The sequence below is a fragment of the Trichogramma pretiosum genome, unplaced genomic scaffold, assembly GCF_000599845.2.
Source record: "Trichogramma pretiosum strain Unisexual culture from Peru unplaced genomic scaffold, Tpre_2.0 scaffold16, whole genome shotgun sequence".
Taxonomy (NCBI): Eukaryota; Metazoa; Arthropoda; class Insecta; order Hymenoptera; family Trichogrammatidae; genus Trichogramma; species Trichogramma pretiosum.
The window spans coordinates 1,327,752-1,353,184 of record NW_019641647.1 but is presented as its reverse complement, the minus strand read 5'-3'; the positions used below and the strand labels follow the sequence as shown (position 1 = coordinate 1,353,184).

Here is a 25,433-nt window from a genome sequence, read left to right as displayed (position 1 = left end):
GGTCTGAAAAATTCTCAAAAAATTCACACGCATTCTCTTAACGATTTCAAATAAGTTTTTACACTCCAAATCGTACTTTTGAGTTGATATTGAGCGCATGTAAAATAGTTTCCGAGTAAAAAATGAGGGAATTTTTATACTGCTGCTCGGTATAAATTCGCCATTTTAGAAACATAGGGGGTAAATTAAAATCGCGGCAGCGCGTTTTTTGAAGGTTCAGAGAAAAAGTGCACGATTGCTGGTGTTATGGAAACCCTCCGAAGGCAGGGCAAGGTAGAAAATCGACTTTGAAAAAAAAATTTTGAGTCAAAAAATCACGTTTTTTTTTTAATTGCAAAATAAACGATGATAATTTTTATTTATCGCAAAAATAACACCAGATTCTGAAAGAGCATACCTAAAAACCCATGGGTATGGATTTTCAAGAAAATATTTTAACTTTATCTATAATTTTTTTACAACGAAAAATTCATGCACAAAATTGCACTTTAGCGCGTTAATGGGTTAACATGAACTAGGGAACTTTAGAGGAAAATAAAAATACTTTTCATACATTATAAACCAAGCATTTTATTGTTAAATTTTTTTTTCATTAAATTTTATTTATTCGTTTGAAAGATGTATAACGAATTAAACGTCTTATATATAAAATTGTTACTTCTGACATTCAATAAAGCTATAACTTTCTTCTCGTCATTTTTACAATATATATTAGAAGAACGTCGTCAAGGAAAAATTTACAAGTCTTTGATTTGTTAAGAAATGCGCTTTTCACATATACAAATACAGTTAATATAATAATATAAAAAGGAGATGCGTTTACAAAGAAAGATAGAGATTTATTGTAACATCGCGATTGACATTGTTTCATATTTGCTTTTCAGCCATTCACAATTAATTCTCATTTTTTGTTGTTGCTATTCGAGATAGCTCAATAAATTAAGTGTATTTATTTATTTTTATGAAAATCATGTAGCCTAGGTGTGAAAGCAACAATTATTACACTGCGGGCGGGAATTTATTCATCATATGATATATTTATTTTTCACACGAATGGAGCTCTTAAAATTTTTCTTGTTTGTGATAATTATGTACAAAAATATAATAAAAATCGGTCATTACTATTTATCAACATTCATATTTTTTGTATAGCTTTTTATAAGACTAAATATATATATATTTTTTATATTTATCTTGGCTATAGTTATCATTCCGAAATTAAATTTTTCTCGGTAAAATGTAAACTCTATAAATGTTAATTAAATTTCATCGGTCATTTACATGTTACTAGCAATTATTTGTAACGCATGTAACATCAAAGTACGTATATTTGAAATAAAGATGAGAACTCAAGCAAGATATTAATCAATTTTTTTCTTTTTAAAAAGTTCATGTAAATGTATTTCGGCATCTGCAACGGTATATGAAAAAGAAAAGTCTTATAACACGTTTTATTAACATCTGAGGTTGATAAAAATGTGAAGTGAAGCTTTCTTTTTAAGAGGTCAAGGTGTATGTATTTTTTGTGAATTCTCAAGCAGAAAGTAAAAATTTCATTTTCTTCACAAACCCAAAAACATTACTTTCAACTGGAGTAGCTCGAACATATGAATGATCATTCTGTTTTAATAAAATTCAAACTAGTTTATGAACTCAGGGCCAAACGCACTGATTTTCATTCAATTGATCTGGTTAATATAAAATTCTATTTACTTGAATTTTTCTCTAATTCACAAAAAATTTTGTGCTACATCACAAACTCTTGGATTGTGGTTGATAAGATGACGTTTATACATTATATTATGCACACATTAGCGAGTTTGAAATCTAATATCAAGTCAATTCCTCAATAGACAACGAGATTAATATAAAATCTATCACATGCTACTTTAATGGATATTTTCTATCTTGTGCTTGACAAAAATTCAGTCCATTAATCAAGATTGTTGTACACCATCAATTTATGAAAAGAACCGTCAATAATGTTTTCATTAATTGACATTGTCAGCTTGAAAATGTATTTACAACGAAGACTGATTTTACTTTATTTTTTAATGACAAAATAAATGGTGATAATAATATACATGAATGGTCTAGGTCCACCTGAAGATTTTTCGCTTCTTTTTATCATGATCGTAATGGTGTATTCTTTTTTATTGATCGCAGTTACTTCTCTCTTACTTTTACTCAAAACCATTGAGATTTTCATTTAAAATCTTTTTTAATGTTATTCATTACTTTTAAACAATGGTCGATTTTCAGAGTTTTAAGCAAGTTAAACAAACTTTGAAAAAGCAATCCAACAATCATGGTCAATTATATAAATAAATTTAAAAACTTTATTTAAAAAATTATTATTTTGCCTACTTTATGAAAAATAACTTAAATTACAATTATGCTTACAAAAGTCGTTTTTACAGATATTAAATAATGTATAAAGATTTGATAAAATTCATCTAATTTTCAGTAGTCTTCGAACCTAGATTTATTTCTCGATTCAATTAATATTGAAAACAATTAAAAAATTAAAGATTTTACATTTAGCGACTTGTAAAAAAATCAATACATTCTGGAATTTTTTTTCATACACTCTTCGATAAATTACAAAAAATGTTGTATCCGGGAGAGCATTATTACGTATGATGGAAAATGGAAAAGCTGAAAGAGCATTCACGTATATAAAAAAAAATAAACTTATTTCTCAGAAGTATGATTATGTTTAAATTCAGTTTCTTAATATGAACACAACAAATCAAACAGAACTCTTAACTCATCGTCGTTTTTTCTCTTCAATGCGAATACTTTGATATTTGCGAAAATCGCTCACATTTATCTGATAAATCACTTAATAAGCTAAGAGTTACAGAGCACGCGCATATTTTAATAGATGCAGACACTCAAATATTACCAATATGTATCATATATTTATAGTTGATATAATATATAATAATATATAATATTTATATATTCAACTGGCGCACGAATTTAGAACACACTCGCACAGGCACTCACAGTTACAAACCGATTAAGAAATAAGTGTAATTCAAGAATGAACGTAAAAGTACATACGTATAGCCAGTATTGTGAAAAGTATATACGACGCACATTATGCATGGGAGTGTGGCTAGTTTATGCAGGAGATATACAAATTTGATTATTCATTATGGTTGTTCACTACAGACCGACGAGTGATTCCCACTTAACAACTATCGCTAATTACAACGATTCTATTTGATTACAATATATCAAACTTTAAGGTATTATTATTAAATCTAATTTTGAATTTATACAATCGTAAAATTATTAATCACAATTTTAAGAATAGTCTTAGTAGTAAATATTAGAATATTGTTGAACACGACATTTTGTTCGTTCATGCCTCACATCTATGAAATGTTGAAGCTTGAGATTAGATTTGTTCATAATGAATCATATCTGATCACAAATAGATTTATATCAAAATATAATTGATAAAAATGTATGCCGATGATCTACAAAGATTTAACAATTACTAAGATCAGACGCAATTTTATGGACACTGATTCAACAGCGTCATTGATAGTATCATTATTTCGTCTTTACATATTTCTCACGATTTTTTACTAATAACCGAAAATTTCAACCCTTGAATGAGCTTTATAGTACTATTTTATCCCGTTGAATTTATTGTGAAATTTGAAGTTACTCTTACACAATTGTCCAAATAATCGATTGATACAATCGTTTCGAGCAGTTCTTTTCCGGCATCGAAATTCTACAGTGCTATTAAATAACAAGTACAGGACCCATAATTTAACTGTAATCAAAACCACTTTAACCATAAAGATTCAAATCGTCAGATCAACAGATCGTCGTCCGTCGATTCGATGTCGTCAATTCCATATAGAACAGATTTTCTCAATTATAGTATGCCAAGCCACACTCACCATTAACACTTCGATTGTGAATCGAGAGAAGAAAAACGTCGAAACGAACGATACAACGTCGTTGAGTCTCAGTGGGGTTATCTCCTCGGATTCGTGATGACTAACAACAACGATCTCCTAAAGGAGCATTCGAATATAATTGATTCAACAAGACAAAAAAACCAGACTAATCTAGAGGACGCGAAAAAAATCGCCATCGCAATCCTAACGAGGTAACAACCCCAGTGAAAGTCAGCAGAATTAAATATAAAAAATTATGTTTTTTTTTTGTTTAAAAAAGAACTATAAACAGTTATATAATTGTAGTATATATATATAAATATGTATAATATGTATAAAGGTAACCGCACACACATTGTAGGTCCCTAAGCAGTGCTTGTATATTAAGGTGTTCCGTACGGGTATGTCTTGTAGGCAGGCACGAGACGAAAAATTGCGTACATTTGAACCTGCGCACACTATATTCTTTTAATCATTTAATATATCATTGATGTGTAACGATCAACGTTTATCAACGTCTCTTAAAAACGTCTTTTTGTACAAACGCGAACGACGCAATGGCTTCGGCGACGGCGCACATTTTTTCTAGGCCACCTTCTTCTCGTTCGAATTATTATTGGCTACGTAACCGTTGTTGACGCCATTGCTGTAACAACTGTTGTACTCCTTGATCTTGGGATAGGTGCCGTTGAATCCGTTCTTCTTCGATTCGTCGTCCTCGAGCACGGGCATGCAAGCTCCGTTGTTGCTTTTGCCGTTGGCCGTGACAGCTGAGCCGCCTTTCCTTTTCTTGTCGCTTCCGGTGTATTTGGTCTTGTAGAAGTCCGAGAAGAGACCTAGGAAAAGGAGACCGTGCAGACCAATCCAGATCATGAAAGTGCGTGGATAGTCGCACTCGGTGAAGAGCAATTGGAATTGATGAGTCATGATGGCTACGAATTGTACCTGAGGAAAATAAGACATATTTTAGTATTATCCTTCGAATTTATAGCTTCAAATTCGACTCGTTGAATTATTTCCTTGGAGTTTTAACGAGCTTACCATTTGGAAGGTGGTGAGGTACTTCTTCCACCAGATGTACTTTTGGTATTCTGGGCCCATGGCTGCGATCATGTAATAGAAGTACATCACGATGTGCACGAAGGTGTTAAGAAGGGCGAAAAACGTGGAGTGACCACCCGGGGCAAACTTCAGTCCCATCCAGACGGAGAAGGGCATGATGCCATGGTGGATGACATGCAAAGTCGACACGTGTTGATTCTTTTTTCGCAGAATGAAGAAGAGCTATCGAACAAAAATACATTCACCGTTATAAAGTGTCGAATGTCGAATTTCAAGACTTTTTTCGTCGACTGGCCCATTCACCGCTGCAAATTAATCAGTCAAAACTAAATCTTCCTGATTATGATAATCGTTGCGGTTAAAAAAATGAACGATAAATTATGAACATGGCATTTTACTTTTTTTCAGGAAAATTACAATTTTTTCATTGATTATTATTGAGCTAAAAATAACAAAATTATTTATGTCAAGTTGAACGATAAAAAGCTTTTAGATCTGCTGGGAATAAAAAATTCTCGTAAGTATTTCCGCGCTTGAAAAAACCCATTTCACGCTTTTTGGGGCAAAATTGAATAACAAGTCTACAATTAGACATAACTAGTACTCGCACGTTCGATCTACAGCTAATTCAATATGTAAATCGCTACATTGCACACGAAAGAGAAAAATAGAGAGAGAGAGAGAGAGAGAGAATGAGAGAGAAAAAGAGATAGTGTCGGTTACCTATAATTCAATACATTTAATTGGTTTTAAAGCGTTACACTTTAATTCTGATAAAAATGTGCAAGTCAAAATGTGGGCAAATATTTCGAAAAGTCAGGTGCGTTGAAAAAAATAGTTCAAAAATGCTGCCACCGTCGAATTGATTAGCGAATACGCGCGTGGACAAATGCATAGAAAAGGAAAAAATATGTATTCAGGTTAGATATTTCGTCAGAGTAAAAACGAAAAGGAAACGCGGTACAACGAGTTTGCTTCGCGGTCAGGGCAAGTTGCAACGACGACGATGACGAACCTGCTGTAGCACAGGAGCGTATACGTGTATACTCGCAGCAACAGGTGCAATACCTCCCATAGAGTCGATTATTTCAGCTGTTACATTATAAAATCATTTGTACGACCATACACAATTTTTAAGTTTATTCCTACTATAAATGCAACGAATTGAAAAAAAAAAATAATAAGAAGGAAAACCGTTTCGATAGTCGATAGTTAGCATTCGAACTGTATTATAAACGTCGACGAACTAGCGGTAAAATTCAAGCCAGAGCAAACCAGTGATGGAATAGGTCAGATGGTGGACACTCGACGACTTACCGTATCAAAGAACTCTGTGAATTTGCTGAAGTAGTACCACCAGCATGTAGCGGCCATGCGAAGTCCCAATGGGCTCTCTGTGTAGTCGACAGGTTGGCATCTGAAGCTGTAACCTCTCGCCCATCCGCTCATCAAGTACTGAAAAAAAAAAATGAATTAAAATCAACGAATTATAATGCGCAAAAAATCATAAGTTGTTCTTTTTCTTTTTATTGCATAGTTCGGCACACGCTTACAGAAGAGCGACGTTTTATACGTTTTCTGTCGCGTGCACAATGAAAAGAAGAGAAAAAATGTATACATATTCTGTCATCGTTTTCTTAGGTAATGCATAGACGCCGAGAGACTAGCGTATGTAACTAGTTGCGCACGCAGTTTGTGTGTGTATGGTATAAAGTTTTAATCCATATTCAGGAAAGAGTCATTGGTGATATAAGAGCGAAGCGCCCGGAGCGTGCATAGAATACTTATGGCTTCTTAAAAGAGGAATCTCTGGAAAAATTCTGCACACCGGCATATGTAGAGAGATAGAGTTCGAGCTGCGATTCGCGCGAGTGGAATGTGACGATATGCTCATTTGCTCAACTCCTACATAAACTTTTTAAATAATTTCCGCAGAGATGCATCGCAAACGGCAATTATTATCGATGGTAAAGTGTATGTCATGCGCGGCATAGAATTATTTTTTTTATTATCCCTAGAAGATCAGAAAATTTGCTCAATCGCGTTAACACCTAATTTGATTTTTCTTCAGTTTTTCAATTTTCTTCCATTTATTTGTGATCATATCGTGTATTTTAGATTCGATCGCAGATTATAAATAGTTTTATGCTTTTTGCATGGTCATCGTGAAAAAATGGGTTTCGCGATTGACAGAGACAATTTATATTAAAACAACATAAGAAAAAAAACACATCGGTAATTTTCTCCTCTCTGTCTCTGCGTACACCTGAAGAAACCGCAAATAGTTATTCAGCGTCACATCGGTTTATTGAATTGAAAAAATGTACCATTTTTACAAGAAAGAAACGTTTGAGAGAAAGAGTGATTCCATCGTTTGTTTGTCCAGAACCATGAGGACATGTCGATGACGTCGACGACGATGATGTTTCGAAGAAAATACAAAAGGAACAATTGTTTGCCCGTGGCACTCTTGTGTTTTAATCAATCCCTTATATGGGTTGCAGTCTACATTACGAAATGCCAGCAGTTTATTTCCATTTGTGAATAAATACGTCATGTGTAACAAAGTGATGGAGAGCCGACTGCACCGTTGGATGCATGGAGAAAAAAACAGATACAAGAAAAAAGAAAAATATTTGCAGATGGTTGTTGAATTTCAAATGAGCCAAATCATTTCGTGTCATAGTTTTCACGAATGAATTATTAAAGATTCATGGTTGAATTACGCGCGCACCTTTCAGTAGGCCAATGTCGTACGAAAAATAACGTCTCGCACGCATTGCATATCATGTCACTCGACGTCACGTCATATTTACACATGATTTTTAGTTTTGAAAAGATTTACAACTTCACCATTCGGACGAATTATTGCTGTCAAAGTAATGCAAAGTCGCGCACTCGCACATTATAAACGCCTACTCACGTTTCACAAAGCGCGAGCATCTCTTGAGATGCGCAAATATATATAAGTATAAAAATGTCGGATGATTGTTTTCTTTGCAATCCCTTAAAAATATTATTATGCATGAAGGAGCTGTATAGCGATGACAGTAGAAAGAGAGAGAGAGAGAGAGAGAGAGAGAAAGACAGTAGGAGCAATAGCAGCAAGTCATCCGTGACATAACGCGCACTTAAAAATGCTGCAGTGCACAAGCGACTCTGTGCACTATCCTCGTGTTTTTTCAATATCTCATCATCAAGTTTGCGCGAAATTTAAAATTGAAATTGGCGCGCTCTCGGTCGCGCGAGGTGCTAAGTGCTGCGCACCGTCTTTGGGTGTACGCTGTTTGGCTGGTATTTCGTCGAAATTTATAAATCATTTGCATCGTCGTGAATGTCGTATGTCGCTAATTCTTTGTATTCTGCACCAAACTCGCAAGCGCATGGCTTGTATCGTCACGGATTATGCGCCAAAATTTTGCATTAAGAGCGTATACGTTGCCAAGTTGATGACTCGTAAATGAAGCTAACGAAAGAGAAAAAGGGTAAATATCAATCGATCCGCTCTCGATATCACTTTAAAGGTAATCGCGCAGAGTATTTTATGAATACGCGCAGAATTGTGACGAGCGGCTTGAAATGAACCATGGGATATCCTATTCTTCGACGCAAGATACCAAGTACGCGTGTAGAGAAAAAAGGGCTGAGTTCATAAAGCGCACAGCAGCACGCAGTTATCGAGAATCAATAAAACCCGTGGCAACTATGATGTAGGAGCAAATATATACGTATTCACGATTCTAATTGCACGGGTTCGCGTACGTACATATTGCTCCGAGTATACTCATGTAAGCCACTGATCCGTTCGTACACGCGAGCTTCTTCGAGCTGCAAAATTTCATTATCTAATCGGCTATCAGCATATGAGATCGAACGGATCAGTAGAAAAATGAGAGAAGCGTAAAAAAGAAACCGAACGAGAATACGTCGCGCAAATTTATTATCTATTCTCGCTGTCCGCAAAAGAGTTCATGTATTCGCGTACGTATTAGCTTGGCAATCTTATCAACGGCTTTCTATCGTCTCTTTCTAGCCAGCTATACAGTTTTGTCTCGAACGCAGCTGTTCGGTCTATATGTAATATACGTACGCAGGCGTACTCATGGACACTCGTTATAAATTATATATTTTCGTGCGTACGAGCCTAAGAGTTTGCAAACGCGTGAGTGTGGGTCTTTGTACCTCTTTCCCTATCAGTGCAAATTGGCGCGCATCACGCAATAGTCGTTATGAGCCAGGCACCACGTGGAGCTTGTACACATACGTATATATGAGAGCGCTACTCCTTCATGCCAACAACCCCTTTTTACAAAGCACACGAGTGCACATAGAAACGATGTGTCGTGTTGCACGCAAACTTTTGTGTATATATATGATACCGTTCTGAGTCACAAAACAACTATATGTATTCGTAGCCGATCGGGTATAAATTTGCACCTATGTATAGGCTAAAAATGTAGGCACGTGCTCAAGACAAAACTCGACTGATTCATATACTCAAAAGTAAAAAGAAGTATAGAAGAGAGCCTGACGAATTATCTTTATCTTAATTTAGACGAATTTTTAGCAATGTAAAAAAATACACACATATTGGGCCATCTCCAGCGAACCCACAGGATATGGTGATGATTTATACTATTTCATCACGAATTAAAGTATATTATCATATCTGAAATTTCGTTTGCTCTTTTTTTGCACGCAGATTAAAACAAAGTGAGAGTCGTTTTGAATTTTAGGCAGCGTGAAAGTTTTTTTTTGTACCTACATAATAAATCGCGAATGACATTCCATTGAGCTCTCACTCACCTTGGTGACAAAGAAAGTTTTGAATCATAATTTATGCCGTTCAAGTATATTTACACAAACACATGCGCACAATAATACACGATATATTCACGATCGTGTGCTTTTACATTTCGCCTGTTCTAGTTTCAAGCTACATCTCTTGGAGCGTCGAAAGATGCAAAAGTGAATACAAGCACTAATCCAAATCGATCAACATTTCAATGGATTCACTCGCGTAAAGAATTTACTTATAATTTGTAGTACATATTTACAAAAAAAAAATAAAAAACAATATAAATGTCGTAACCTAGCGTGGCGAACAGTTTTAAATTCACCGTGAGCGGCACTCTGGATCGAGAAATTCGTGTTCATTTACGCGAATTAAGAAACATCAAGATTTCGATTAAACTATTTTTTTACTTTTTACAATAATTATATAAGAAATGATGTAATTTGTAGTGAGAATTGAGTGGAAATATTAAATATATCATCTACACGGAGAAACTCATACAGGAAAAATTAAAAATTTTATAGTAAAAGTGTGACATTTCTCACTTGTGATGAAATTTACTATAAATTGTATCAACATTTTTTAGAATTATAGTAAAAATGATCAGGAACATAAGAAAAATTACGATAAAAATAGTAAATTTTGTCACAAGTCAGAAATGTCACACTTTTACTATAAAATGTAGTAATTTTTCCTAAAAATGTAGCAATTTTTCCTATATAAATTTCTCAGTGTATGTAAAAATGGTGTATATTTAGTCAGAAAGAACAAATTTTATCACCTCCTGTTTTATATATGATCTCTATTCTCTAAATTTAAATCCATCATAATTTCCTTTACAAAGACGAGCAGCACGTGCTTATAAGAATTCACCTTTTTTTCAAAAAAAGTTTAAATTATTTGCTAAATAAATTATTCATCGTTTTCTCACTTTTTAATATATTTTTTCAATGGAATATTACTTGATTCCTACACTGGCGCAAATGACGTAACCCTCGGACAACCTGAATGAGCGCTAATTTTCTCCCTTCATCCTAGTCGTCAATGTTACATCTCGGGTTTCGCGATGCAACATTTTTAAATAGTCACGATCTTGATTGCGACCGTATTAGGTGCGTGCATGTGTGTATACATAAAAAGAAGGTTACGGTCAACCTTAGAGGCGGCTATAGAATTTCGCAAGCCGCTAAAGATGAAATGAAATCAAAGCAACAATGTGGATTAAAAGTCATATTAATCGCGCATGACATAAGCCGATTCGAAGCTAAACTTGTATCGGCAAACTCCGAGGTAAATAAATAAATAAGCACTAAAACTCTAAAGACGGAGCATCGAACGAATTATCTTTATACGTTCGATACTTGTAAAAGCAGTGTAGAATACAAGAGCGTGAGCAAGTAACCCGAAGAAAAATATTGGAAAAAGTTTTACGTTTCACACGATAAGGAATAATAGTATTTAAGAGCGCATATAAACGAACGTCGTTTATGTCTCCCCGTATATTCAAGTCACGGGTAAAAAAATTATCTCGAGAGACGTCTCTACTTTTCCGCTGCTATAAATGCACGACTCTCTGTACATCGAGCTGAAAATGTATGAAACTCAACTAATTCCAAAGATAACGTGGTCACTGAAATGTAACGACATGACTTGCCACCGCAATATATATGTACATTAGCGTGTGTGTATATGCCAGCAAATCCCTTTGGTAATTTGGGAAATTAGTTGACTTTGGAGAATCAACTTCCATTGTATATGAAAGCGCTCATTTCGTCTAACCAATAGGCATGAGAATTATTATGATGGATGGTTATTATTATTATTTTTCTATTTTTATTCCGAGCTTATTTAACTAACCAAAAGTAAACGCGCACTTAACAAAGGACTATTTGATCCACATTTTAGGAATACAATGCAAGCAAACTATATGTCAACTATAGATACTAATTGTTCGCAAGCCAATGAATTGAATTTGGCTTAGAATTGAAACTTGAAATAAGTGACTGAACAAAGCTTTGCTAAATTGTCCGATATACCTCTGAAAATATTCTAATTCACCAAGTGTGAAACTCGATTTAAATTTTTCGAACGTATACGTATCGAGGCAAATGTAATTTCTACAATTTGTTTCTCATAAAATCATGCATATTGTAATAGAAAAATGCAAAAAAACGTATTCGTACTTTGCATGCGCATTACTTCTAAAACGCTTCATAAACTCATCGCTATTGCTTTTTAAAGAAAAAAATAAATAAATGATTAGTCTTGGCGCTTGGGATTTTTCGCGAAACTTTCATTTATATACGTCATTCGCGTGTAAATACTTGCTCATTGCGTATCGACGGTAATGCACTTCTTGGGCGGTCTTTACACATCGTGCATTTTTTAACAAGTGGCGCTCGTTACAATATACACTATACCTCTAACGGGCACTACGTTGAACGAATGAAGTTATTTACTGCGTCGCTGCTATTGCTCGCATGCACAGATAAAATATTGTCTCTCCGAATTTTGAATTTTCGATTGCTCGAGATATTTATAGAAAAAAATAAGCATAAAAAATCACATTTCCAATAATACTGCACACTACCATAGTTGCTAAATTCTAAGCATATACAAGCTCGCGGAAGCGAATTCGAATGTTCAAATGGAGAGCCGGCTGAAAAGTGAGAACGACCTCAATCAAGGCAGTTCAAGCTTGCTCTCTTATACTCGCGTCTTCGGTAGATGTATATGTGTGAGTGTATGTGTTATATATACCGCTGATGTGCCGACGAAATACTAATCGCGCGCCGAATGCGCCGGCATTCCACGACTGAATGCCCGATACACATGCATACATATGGACGTATGTTGTATACACCAACACGATGCATCGACACAAGCTTGAAGTATGTGAGCAGAGCGAGGCTCGAATTATCGGTCAATTATCAACGAAAATCATATACGATTGAGAATCAATGAACGAAACGTCGTAGTTTCCAGACACTCATCTCATAGGCAATTTAAAATTTCAAAAAAACAAAGAATGATTTGAAAAACGATTCATCAACGTTGCATAAACGTTTTAAAGTTCATACAGAAAAATTAACAGAGTTGATAACAACGATTTTTTCATCTTTTAATTTACTTGATAATAAGTTCAAAGAGATGTTTCTGCCTATTTTTTAATCAAAAAGATTATCTGTGTCTAAATTAAATTTATGCCAAGTCTTGCTCGCACTATGCACTGCGTGTATACGTGACACAATACTTGGCATTGCAATGCCAAATGCGGATGATAATCGCATTTCAGTTGCGTGTAACTTTCACCGCTCTACTATGTGTTTGAATATGTACATATACAATTTGGCGCAAATACGATTTTATTCTATTTATTTGACGAACTGACAACTGTAACGAGATCGATGAATTTCGTGGTTGGTTAAAAAAGAACTTTTCAATGCACGAACTAATGCACACGCATAGATGTATAGTTTGGCGATTGGAAATTGAAAAAATTTATCGCCGCCGACGTGAGAGAATGCATATTCACGCGTGCATGTGCAAACGATTACGCAAGCACAGCAGCTCGAACTCTCATAGCAAGTGGTAGTGAACGAGTGGATATTCTTCTTTGGAGATGAAAAAAAGGAGGAAAAAATTAACGACATTGAAAATCATCAAACAGTGAAATACTAATCGAGCTGAAAACTCCCAGTGTTCGCGATAGCATTTGTTTTTCTTGACAATGCAGAAAACACAGAAAAAAAGTCGATACTGCGTATCTTACAGACGTGAATTTAGGGGAATGCAAGCTTCAACAGACACAATAAACAAAGATCGCACACATGAACGCGAAACGAATAACGGGCATGAAGTACAAGCGCGAGCCTAGGCATGTAAGACGGAGCAAAAAAGTAAAGGCAACGATGTATCGCAGCATATGTGTAAAGCCTCTTGCGTGGAGCTTCGAATTACGGTATTCGACTCGCGACACCTGTACATAATACACCACCGGTCCGACCGATGCACTTTTATTTATATACATGCATGTACACAAGCACCTAAGAGTCATATAGATACATATGTGTGTGTGTGTGTGTGTGTTTGTGTGCTATATTTCGTCTTGTGCGATGGTTTGTATCGACGAATGGGCCAGAAACTCACGCGATGCCAATTTTTTTGTATCAAACAAGCACATATAATATACACATGTGCGCCTAGTTCGGCAAAATGAAATCGATATATCGTATATAGACGTGCATATGGTCTCGAGGAGCTCGATTCGATATTGCGGGGTCACACATGAGGCGCTTTGACCGAGCTCGTCAATTTTATACGCGTTGGTGGCATGTACGCGCGGGGCTGGCCAAAAATGTCTCAGAATATACAATGGCGCAGAAACTCATGACTCGACAATCAATTTGTTTACACGCGAGAGGAGGCTCGTCTTCGATCGCGATTGGCCGACGCATAGTCCGCGTAAGATCCTTTACATAAGCGCCGGGCGCAATCTCCGTAATACATAAAAACTTACTTTCACATCCGTCTCTTGAAAAATACCAGATATCTAGCTTTGCATTACATTCAGCCTCTTTGTACGAGCCACTATCATGTGTACGTGTAACTTAATGACATTATTTGACATTATTATTATGCACGGGTACAAATAACATACATTTGCAGTATAAACACGGCATTACTGAATATAATGAATCTTACCTCATAGAATATCCACGTCGAGAAGATGGTCTGCGCAAGATTGTAAAAGATGAGAATACGCCTCAGGTTGAAGGGTTTTCTGTTTTCCATTAATTTTGGCCCTAGTACTTTGCTGAAGTAGGCGTAGCCCAAGCAGATCGCTACAGTCGGAAATGGGCTGCTCATCATTGCCCAATCCTTTACTCTAGGATCTATAAAAGTCAATCAGAAAAATAATAAACCCTAGTTCAGAGTATGACATTTTGATTGAGGAATTTCCACTTCACGACGCGACGATAAAAAAAAAGTCTTTTTTGGGGTTGCAAATACAATGGTCCATAATTGGAAATTCTACACTGCCAACAATAGGCGAATGTAGTCAACCGTATACTCTATCACAGCTCGTCTGGCTAACCGAAAAAAATATTACTCCGATACACCGATATAATACAATGACCTTTAATTTTTCAGTGGTCGATCTCGACCATACGAACGGCAAATAAAGTTTCCAAGACGAGTTTCAACTTTGTAAACGTTAGAAATAATCTCACACAATGACATACAAGAGAATAAGAAATGACTTTTGAATGTAGACCTATAAAATATTTTATAAAGTTGCGATTCAAAACAATTGGTATAAGATTAAATTGTTAAAAGTTTTAATGGAAATATGTCAATAAAAGTGAACATTCAAAAGGTTTTAAAGGAAGTCTGAAAATAGTATAACCACGATGATCCTCGTAAATGCCAATTCATCGTATTCATGTATGTACTAAATATGACTTTTTGTTAGAAATATTATAAGCAATAATTAGATGATCTGATCAATAGATGTGCTTTAAAAAGTGGGATATCATGGTGAATGAATAGTTACATTGAGAAAACGATAAAAGTCTATATCACGTGTCAATAAATTAGTTATGAGAGAAAAAGGTTTGTGATAAAAAAACTCTTTCTTCTAAAACTTATTAAAAATTTGTTTACATGAAAAATTGTAATTTTTTATTTTAACCTTCCGAAACTTGAAGTTAAGAAACTGTTGGACTGTCCGACCGGAGAATTTAATCGCTGCATTCGCGGTAAATAGAGGCGGGAGTTAACTTTTTCGACGATAAGAGAAACGAAAAATCACGCAGAGACCATGGTCAAACATTGCTATTGCACTTGAGTTTTTTGTTTTGCTGTTGCCAAGATTTTTCATTACAGAGCTGTGCTGCTCTTTTGGTTCATCTACTACAAATGATTTTGCGCAATGCACGACACTATAAGTAATAGCCTTTGGAAATTTATTTTTATTTTGAATATCGAATACGACAGAAGGCGAGCTTTGATATATATTTACGGCAAGAAAAAAGTGTCTCTGGTATGACGAAAGAGCGCATTATTGACTATACATTTGACCACATCAAAGCTCTTGTGGCCGAAGTTTAATTTTTTTAATAAGACCCGTCGGTAGGCCACGTGCAGGCTCTCTCAAAGCCTGTCTAGACGAGTTCGGCGATGAATCAACTTATTTCTGTCTAGATTATCATTGTAAGCCCATAATGCAATTCATAAATAATTTAAAGAGGAGGTTGAAAAATGTATATAAAAATAGCAAATGAAGCGCCCGCGCGAGCGTATCGAATATGAGAAGTGTGTAAAATAAAAAGTGTTACGCGAGTGCGTGCGTGAGCATTTTACCCATATGTCGCAATTTAAAGTGCTGACCGTGTCGACGAGCTACTTTCACACGCGCCGATTCGATACACACCGACATGTATACACATACGTACTGCATACATACACGTGCCATACATATTCATGTACATGTGCCAGAGCTTCATGTGCGCGATGTGTATACATTTTAATAACGATATCAACGATTCACCTTGATTGACTCGATTAGATGGTGGTCTTGGGAGAGTGGATACGTATGAGATGAATATCATGAACCTGAAGTTTCCTTCGTCAAACTTCGACGAAAAGTTCCAAAAAATTGTTTTTTTATATTATAATCGTAATCTACTGCCATATTTGGTTACAATTAACCCTCCAAACTAAATATGACAGTAGATCACGATTATAAAATTTAAATAAAAAAACAATTTTTTGGAACGTTTCGTCGAAGTTCGACGGAGGAAACTTCAGGTTCATTGAACATCGGCTATTTGAAGTTAGTCAGCGAGGGTTTGAGTCCTATATAATCGATGTGTCTTGAGTTTGGAATCTAATAGTCGTTAATGGATCGATGATATTATATAATTTTTATACATTCCATTAAGATATCAAACTTGTACATTGCTGGCCAAACAATTAGCAAAATAGATGCCCGATGTATGCAGTAGTTTCGATTTGAATAATGCGATGTGCGTTTGCTGAAAGGGTCGAGACGCGGTACTGAGAAATGGTACATGCATCAGTAGGCAGCCAAGAGAGAAAAATAAAATAAAAACACCCCGGTTCTAGCTCCGATACATACGACCAGGGGCGCGCACGAAAAGCAAATGCAATAATCACCAAAGTACATGCTGGAGCACGTGAAACTCTTTCCCTCGTTTGTTCAAATGCCAGAATTCATATGTATGAGCACCGCGCGTATATATAACATGATTTAAACTCAATAACAAGTACAGAAATTCCGTCAACGCAATAAAACACTCTACTGATATTTTTTTTTTTCGTGAAAGTCGAAAATAAACGTGGAAGAAATTTGGGTTAGGAAAATAAATTGATGCATCGATGATTTTTATAATTCGAAAGAAGCAACAATAAAAACTTACCGGACTGATTCGACATCATATCCTTGTAGCCGTTAACCAAGTTCGTAAATGCGTCTGGCATTTTGAATTATTTCTGAAACAAACAAAAAATTGTAATACATCAGCGTCATCGATTATTTTTGGGTTGAAGTATTTTGCGTTTATGCACAAAGTGTGTGCTTCGTAGTGGCATTGTTAAATGACCATTATATGGTGGCGAAAAAAACAATATTAGTATTAAGTAATGTGAAATCCGAAAGTTACGTCTGCTAATTGTTTACGTAAACGTCATCGGTTTTGGCAAGAATTACGTATACAATATGTGTAGAAAGTTGTTAATATTTTCTATATATCATAGAATATACTATAATGATTTAAAATTAAATATTTAAGGCTAAGTAATATTGCAATTAAATTGAGATCTAACAAATAATACGAGTAAACTTGACGTTTAATTATTTGAACAAGTAGGTTGAGTTCATATACCGCTTTCGTAAATTTTTATTTACTATCTCTATTTAAGAGAATCATTTGTTTTCTAATTTTGCAATTGTAAAATTAACTCCCTAACTCAATTGTAATATTTGTGCAATAGAGACGATTTAATTTTTTTTCTTGTCACGCTAAAACTAGTTAATCTCGTTTGAAATGGCAAAAAAGGGAGTTTGGTCCTGCTCCAAAGCTACTTGGCAGCAGATGTTGAGGATAATTAGCGTCAAGAATGTTTTCTTTCACGCCTGGCACCAAACTATCTTGTTTTTTATCCCATAGTATGTCTACTGCTTTGGGACAAAGATGGGTATCACAGTGCCTTTAGGCTCTTTTTTATCATTCGAGATAGAGTGATAATGAATCGCAAAGTAAGCTCGATTATATTTAGCACTATTCTTAAGAAAAACTATGAATATTATTTATGTCACGAGAGAAAATCTTTTTTTTTAATTCAAAATTATATTGTATTAATATATTCAATCAATGAATTACTCATAAATCATAAATTGGGGAGGCTATGATACCATCGCTTTGAATAGCTCAATTATTTACTCCGAGTTTATTTGATTTTATTGTGATTTTATTGTCTGTGAGTTAATTTGAGTTTATTTGACCTATAAAGGTTCGACCACCTATATTACTGATGATCACGAAATTATGAATTATAATTTTTTTGGAAGTGATGAAATTCACTAATCTATTCATCGTGACACTTCCCAATAGCATAAAACTTTTTTGATCAAATAAATAATACGATATATTAAAACTGAATTAACTATTTATTCATACTATTCATCTAAATAAAATATAAAAATAGTCACTGCATCATCAACAAGAGAAATTACTTCAAATTCAATAAAAAGCAATCAAACATTTTTTCCAATTAAAACTGTGAGTTTTGATAAAATCAAACCACATAAACAGGGAGAACTTTTGCACTTCATTCGAAGTACCTAAAAACGCTTTGCTAATTACTCGGACTCTCAGAACAATAAAGATTTATGTAATTTTGATAAGATAAGCAAAAATAATCCACTTTCAATAGAAGTAAAGATAAACCAAATTAGTTTGATTTATTATAAACATCGCTTGAGTTTATTGTGAGAACGTAATTTTCTATACCAGAAAACTTTAAATTAATACCATTTTTTATGATACTAGTAATTTATTAAATCATTACTTTGAATATACAACTTTTTATCAATTCACATGATGAATTATACATCATTAGACATAAAAAAAATTAAGGTAACGTAACTATGAATAAGTAAATCAAATAATTATAAAAGCTTAAAAACAAAGATTATTTTTCTCGTTTTTTTCCAACTAGGAGTATTAATATCAATTTTTTATGTTTTGGCATATACTTTTCGTATTACTCATACAATTAGTTGATCTCAAGGAAATAAGTGGTTATAAAAATGCAGTATAAAAAACCTTGGAGATTCATTCATATTATGAGATAAAAAATTTTTTTAGGTACTTTGCAGTAGGCCTCGATTTTTTATATGAAAAACATAAATAATTTTTTCAACAATCTTATAATAGATTGTTGCTGCGATGATAATTGTCATTAATCGAATAGACCTATAAAATTTAAAACTGCTTGAACAGTTTATTTATTTAAACTTATTTTTATAATTCAAAAAACAGTTATACAGAATATATAAAAAAGGGTTTCCACTGACATACATAAACGAGCGGTCAAAGACTCATGTGCACAAGAAACAAAAGGTCATACCGCGCCCTATTTTCACTTCAAATGTAACATCAGCTACAGCAGCTGAATCAGTTTTTTTTCTCGGCATATTGCCTTGGAAAAAAAATCGCACAGCACGGCAACCTACATCATCGCATCTTCTTCACCTTTTAATGTAAGAGCTCTAGCTATAGTCGCAACAGCTATACAATGTTGAAAAAATTAAAGCCTTTTACGAAAGGATCGTTCAAGCTTTGTGTCTGCATGCACAGTATGCAACGACAAAATTGCCACCCTCACATTTAAATGTCAATCTTACTACGAAATGAAATTGAAAAATAATTGATTGAAATTAAAATCAAAACAAAGTATGATTTCCGTAAAATCAAATAGCAGTAAACGTTTGGTCATATAATCATCAATAAGACAATATTTTTAAACTGTAGTATATTCCCTAAAAGGTTTTTATAGAATTTGGCTATGGATTTAAATTCCAAAAATACAATAAGCTCACTAAATTGTTCAAACTACGCAACATTTTACCCTCTTCATATTATGCCTAAAATCTTCAAAATTATTCTTTTGTATTACAATGTGAAGTATAATTCTTACGATTTCCATGAGGTGAAAAATGTTCACTATTACCAACTGGCGTGAAATTACTCTTTTTCTATAAAGTAGAGGGCATCTGAAGAATTGATTCAGTGCTTTAGTATATATGGCTTTTACTTTTACTTCATATACTACTTCATTGGATTTGACATGTAAATGATTTTCATGTGTACCAAAGACATTAGTTTACTGAGATTACAAAATGGACATTTTTACTTAGATTTCATCTTTTTTTATAGCTACTTCGAAGCTTACGTGCCGACACACACTCTAAATTAATAAAAGTAGAAATCATTGAAACAAATGATAACTAATTAAGCTATTAATGTTCATCAAACATTGGCTTAAATTATCTTTCAGGACAAAAAATACACAAAGTAAATTAGACCGAATTGCGTTGACACGTTGTGAATGTATAAACTTCATAAGTCGTTTAAGTCTACAAATATAAACATATCGAAGTAAGGGCTCCAGCTATACTATCCCGCATTCTAATATTATTATCCCTGCTTACTTCAACACAAGGACAGCCCCAACAAAGCTAGATACAAGTTTTGAGTTGATGCAGAATTGAACGATTTATAGTATGTGTATGCAGATGCAAATACATTAAGCATATTCGTGTGCAGTAGTTTCGATGCGAATTTTTTCCATGTTTTTACCAAATCAACTTTTAATAACGACCATTTAGACTTTTTGCACTTGAATACACCGCGATATCACAATAACTGATTCACCGTTCCCCATTAATATTTATATTTTGTTTAATTGATTGATATTACAACTTTTAGCTATATTAGATGTATTTTTATTGATGAGAAGATAAGCCGTTATTGGAATAATATATTTACTTCATTTTCAATACTAGTGATTTACGATGCAAGTCTTTCATGACACAAGTGTCGTACGCGACTTTACAGCATTGTGCTAAGTTCACATTTATGCCCCCTTTTATGAGGTATAAGTTGTATTTTCTGGTTTAGTGAAGTGAAGTATGCCCACGAACGCAGCGAGTGTTACGGGGATGACGCGGTGTCCATAAGTGCAACTTATGCCACAAAAAAGCATGCCACATATATGAGCACGTAGGGAATCAAGTGCATCCATCAAAGTCGATAATGAATGAAATGGTCTAAGATGAGAAAGTAAATGTATCAACGAAGGTGGTCATATAAAAAAAAATATTCGAGCTTTAGCTAGGTTGTAATAATTTCCTCACGACCTTCCTGAAGTTCATTAATCCGTTTTCATGTCATTCTTTTTATCGAATGCCCATCACATAGGGGATGCTTTCTTTGACTCTTTCTTCCAGGGTGTGTGAATATAAGCTTGCTTCTAACCGCTTGGGGGTGTAAGTGCTTATATCTAATATAGATATATACACAAGCAGCCGCTTGTGTGAGATGTATATATATTGATTACGCTTCTTCGCTTTCTTTTTTTACGCTTGAACGCGTTGAAGATTATCGGCGAGTAGGTTAAAAATAAAGTACAGAGTTGACTACCGTCTGCGACTAGCTACTGTTCCGTGTATACATGTTGGTAAACTGTAGATCCGATCACGGCAAAATTTTTCAATTTTTTTTTATGATAAAAAATGAATAATAATAATAATCACTTTATCGCACTTGTAACAAGGTACGCCTAAGCAGAGTAGTTCTTGTGCACAGACGTTCCAATTAATATTATCTATATTTGGCAATCATTTTGTCAACGCAAAAAGCTTATCGATAAAAGTGGAGCGTAAAATTTAGGCGGACAAAATTCAGGTAAATGTACGCAAATGTAGGAATAGTGACATCATAATTTACTTGCAAGAGAAAAAATGATATGAAATTGACAAATATAGAGTTTCTTATCAGGCAGAGGTAAATTGCTAATAGTTATTATTTTCGTATCAAAAGCAAGAACTATTTGTACTGGTTTGTGTGAAATATCCGAACGAGTAGAGTTATTTAAAGAAGGTGTGTCTCGCAGAGTTTGATGATCCGCGCGAAATGGTAGGTATCGATGTTTCGTTTCATAATCGCAGAAAAAAGGAAAGTAACGGATACCGGTAAAAATATACGCGCTTTTTTATTCTAGATCATTGACACATTTGTGAATTAAAAGTCAATGATGAAAGCGATGTCAATCGTTAATTTGTGAGATTTTTAAGCTCGCAACATACACATACACTCGATGAGCTTATCCGATCACGACTCTTCGTAGATTACATCGTTAGAGATATTATTATAAGTACACCTCTCGTTGAAAAATTTGATCGATCAAACACTCTTATAAAAATTATATCGATTTAATGTCAAATTTAGAGTATATATTGGACACACACGTGTGGCTTTTTTTGCTTACCGAAATCGGCACAATGGAACACAGCTAGGCAAAGATGCTTATAGTAGGTCAAAATGTGTCGGTAACCGCTTAAACGTTATTTGTAATAAGTAAGCAAGTGTGTAATTGTCCGCTCGGCTCGTAAGGCTCTTATACACGCGGGCGCTCTCTAATAATCAACGGTGAAAGTGTCGTAGGCTGCACTTGTGTTCTTGCACATGCAAGAGCGGCCGTTGGGAAGCGGAAGTTCTTGGCGCGCAGCACGTCGAGGCGCAGTGCAACCTGTACTCGCGGACTAATCTAGACTCTTCGTACCGGTTATGACTTAACGTAAATTTGTGTAGTTCCAACGACGACGTGTTTTTTTCGTGTGTGTATGGTGAACACGTACTAACACCCTCCCTCCGAGTGAGTAAAAGAAAAACTGTTTACCGAGAGACAATATTCGTTTTAACGCGATTTCAATTGGTTTTATCGTCTTATCTATGGCGATTCCTCCGATACTCTTGGTCGCCGATTATAAGTACTTGGCACGAATTAAAAAAATTCGCAAAGCTCTTGTGTCAAATTTTGCTGTTACTATCCGCACGAGCGAGTCGCTGGTGCTTCTGTAAACCATATCTACGTAGACTCGTATAACCTCAAAATTTGCACATTATCTAGCTAAAATTGTCTTATTTTCAACATTGATTCAAATGATTTATATCGTCAAGTTCTGCAATCTGATGATAATACGCGTGTTGATCAATTCGAGCCGTACTTTACATTGAGGCGTTTAAAGACTCTTTCTCACTGACACACGAAACGCAATATTATTTGCACAAACAAAACAAGCAATTTTTCCGCCAAATGCTGGACAAAAGTCTGCCAATTTCGTAAAGGCACGGCGAAGAAAAGTTAATTAAATCAAATGTATGGTTTTCAAGGAAGTTATACGATATAGTACGCTCGAGAGGCCGGCACTAAATTTTAACGAGGGTGTAGTATGCAAGCAAGAGCAAAAGCTGAGCACGAGTTTTTATTATATACTGATGGCACTCGCAGCAGTGGCAAACAACGTGAATTCATTTTTCAGGGCAAATTATCTATAAACGACGACAACGTCGAGGCAATGTCTCGTGCCCGATAAATCTGTTATTATATATACGCTTGTATATTACGATCCCCGATGGTGCGGGCGTTTCCTCGCTTCGCGGCATATCCGCCACGCAAAGTTCTGCACTACTCGTAGCTGCCCCGGCACAAGGCACGACTCGTGAAAAATGTTTACGAATATTAGCGCCGGCAGCGCGTTAAACTTGACGTAGACCGTTCGATATATTTTTCCCGTATGCACACATACGTATACAATACACAAAGCAAAGGGGATCGTGACTCGTCGAGTCTATTTTTATCCTTCTTTATACACATTTTTCTCTCTTCGCACGAAATTCTTGCCCCGCAAGCACATACCAGTGTGTACGTTGCCTCTGATGATTCGATGATGTGTGTACATATATCCTACACTCTCGCGGAAGATTTAATACGTAAGGAGAGTCGATTGATTCTGTCGTTTTAAATGACTACACAACATACACGTCCAGACACACGAAAGCGTGAATTAAAAGCCCGAGACAAAACACGAGTCGAGGAAGCTATTTGATCGCGCGAAACGTTTATACGATTGCTGGCGTGCTCGGTGTGCGTAAAAGCAACGCGAGACTGACGACTGAAAAGGAACTAAGCAGCAGTAATAGCAGCAAACGCGCGTGATTTTCTAACCTCTATTATCCTACGGCGAGTCCTTGTAGGAGACGCTCGATATTTCCGTAACCCCTCGTTGCTCTTCGTCTCTGTCTAGTTGCTTATCTGTCACATAACCTCACTATTATACAGAAAACGCGCAGACTTTTATGTGTAGCAGCGCGAGAAACATGCCAGGTTTATAGGCAGAGAGAGAGAGAGAGAGAGAGAGAGAGATAGATAGCTAGATCAGAGCAGCCTTACGCACATCAAGCACACAGGGAGTCACGCGCACACATACATCCACGGCGCGTTTGAATAATGAATAATGATTCATCGGTGATATAATTCGCATTGCTAACGGTTCGATACGGCCGCTATTCGGCTTATCGCATCGATGAAAGAAAAACCACCGTGTTAATAGTGCAAAAAAGAGAGAAATAATAATGTTTAAAAATGTAAACGCACCTGCTTGCAGTTGGTCGACGATGAAACGTTATATTCCAGTTGAATTAATCGTAGTTTATATCGAGGAAAGAACGATGCTCCACCAGTGTTAGCTGTGCTTTTGCATCTATACAAAGAGTCACCGATCGAGCGAGTATCTTGTCGGATCGTAATTCCGTTTGTACGTAAAGGATTCCTCTTCAAGAAGCTCTGGCAAACGAAGCTGAAACTGGCATCGAATGGCTTTTCTCAAGATTAATAAAGCTGTATAGGATGCAACAGCACGCAAATTGGCGAGAAAAACAACGGCCAAAGGAGTGTCAGGCGTCGTCTGCTATGGACTACTCGTAGCACGCACACAATAACTGTTATACAAGCCGTTGTAAATATACACGTATAGGTACAAGTATATAGGTATTGTAAAGCTGCAGTTGTGAGTACAGGCGGCAGCGTTAACAGCGACGATAGCTTCAAGCTTTACGTAGCGTACAACGAGAGACTCGGAACGCGAGGCGCGAAGAAAGCCGGTGACCGGCGGCGGTGGCAGCGTCAGAGAACTTGGCAAATGCTGAACTCGTCTCCTCTCGTTCGTGTGTATACAATCGCGAGCGGGCGTGACCACAGAGATAAGCTTCTGTGGCTGTAGTGGCACTGTGAGTAGTCCGACTCGCTCGGCTTTAGCAGCGTCCGACTTGCTGCTCGGTCGCGTGCAGACTGAGCGATGATTCGACCAGCCGTGACGATAAATAAACCCCGTCCGTAATCACTTGCGCTCCGACAAAATTGATATGGAGTGAGAGACAGAGGGAGAGAGAGAGAGAGAGATAAAGAGGCGCACCACTGCACGACGCTACAAGAAGGCCCAGTGAACGGCTCGACCGAGTCTTCCGGCGGTTCGCGCTCTACTGACGGTCACCGCCTAT

At 35.7% G+C, this 25,433-nt stretch overlaps 1 protein-coding gene across 3 annotated transcripts; it reads right to left on the bottom strand.

The window, feature by feature from the left end:
* Window positions 1–581: 581 nt before the first annotated feature.
* LOC106659351 (elongation of very long chain fatty acids protein AAEL008004-like) lies at window positions 582–25,433 on the bottom strand. 3 transcript variants are annotated; one of them, XM_014381873.2, is made up of 6 exons: window positions 24,532–25,433; window positions 17,229–17,301; window positions 14,488–14,678; window positions 6,306–6,443; window positions 4,968–5,210; window positions 582–4,871 (listed from the first exon to the last, which is right to left on the bottom strand). In XM_014381873.2, the coding sequence occupies exons 2-6, from the start codon at window positions 17,287–17,289 to the stop codon at window positions 4,512–4,514; spliced, it is 993 nt and encodes a 330-aa protein (XP_014237359.1). In that variant the 5' UTR covers window positions 17,290–17,301; window positions 24,532–25,433; the 3' UTR covers window positions 582–4,511. The 3 variants fall into 3 exon arrangements, with proteins under 3 accessions (XP_014237359.1, XP_014237358.1, XP_014237357.1); XM_014381872.2 differs by lacking the exon at window positions 24,532–25,433 and adding an exon at window positions 24,103–24,200 and having other exon boundaries at window positions 4,512–4,871; XM_014381871.2 differs by lacking the exon at window positions 24,532–25,433 and adding an exon at window positions 23,794–24,042 and having other exon boundaries at window positions 4,512–4,871.

What these genes read in the sequence shown, in the direction of transcription:
- LOC106659351 (XM_014381873.2), bottom strand. Translation starts at nt 17,289, where the DNA reads ATGCCAGACGCATTTACGAACTTGGTTAACGGCTACAAGGATATGATG. An exon ending in TCACAGAGTTCTTTGATACG is followed by an intron (nt 5,211 to 6,305) that starts GTAAGTCGTCGA and finishes TTTGTTCGATAG; the next exon opens with CTCTTCTTCATTCTGCGAAA. An exon ending in ACCTCACCACCTTCCAAATG is followed by an intron (nt 4,872 to 4,967) that starts GTAAGCTCGTTA and finishes TATTTTCCTCAG; the next exon opens with GTACAATTCGTAGCCATCAT.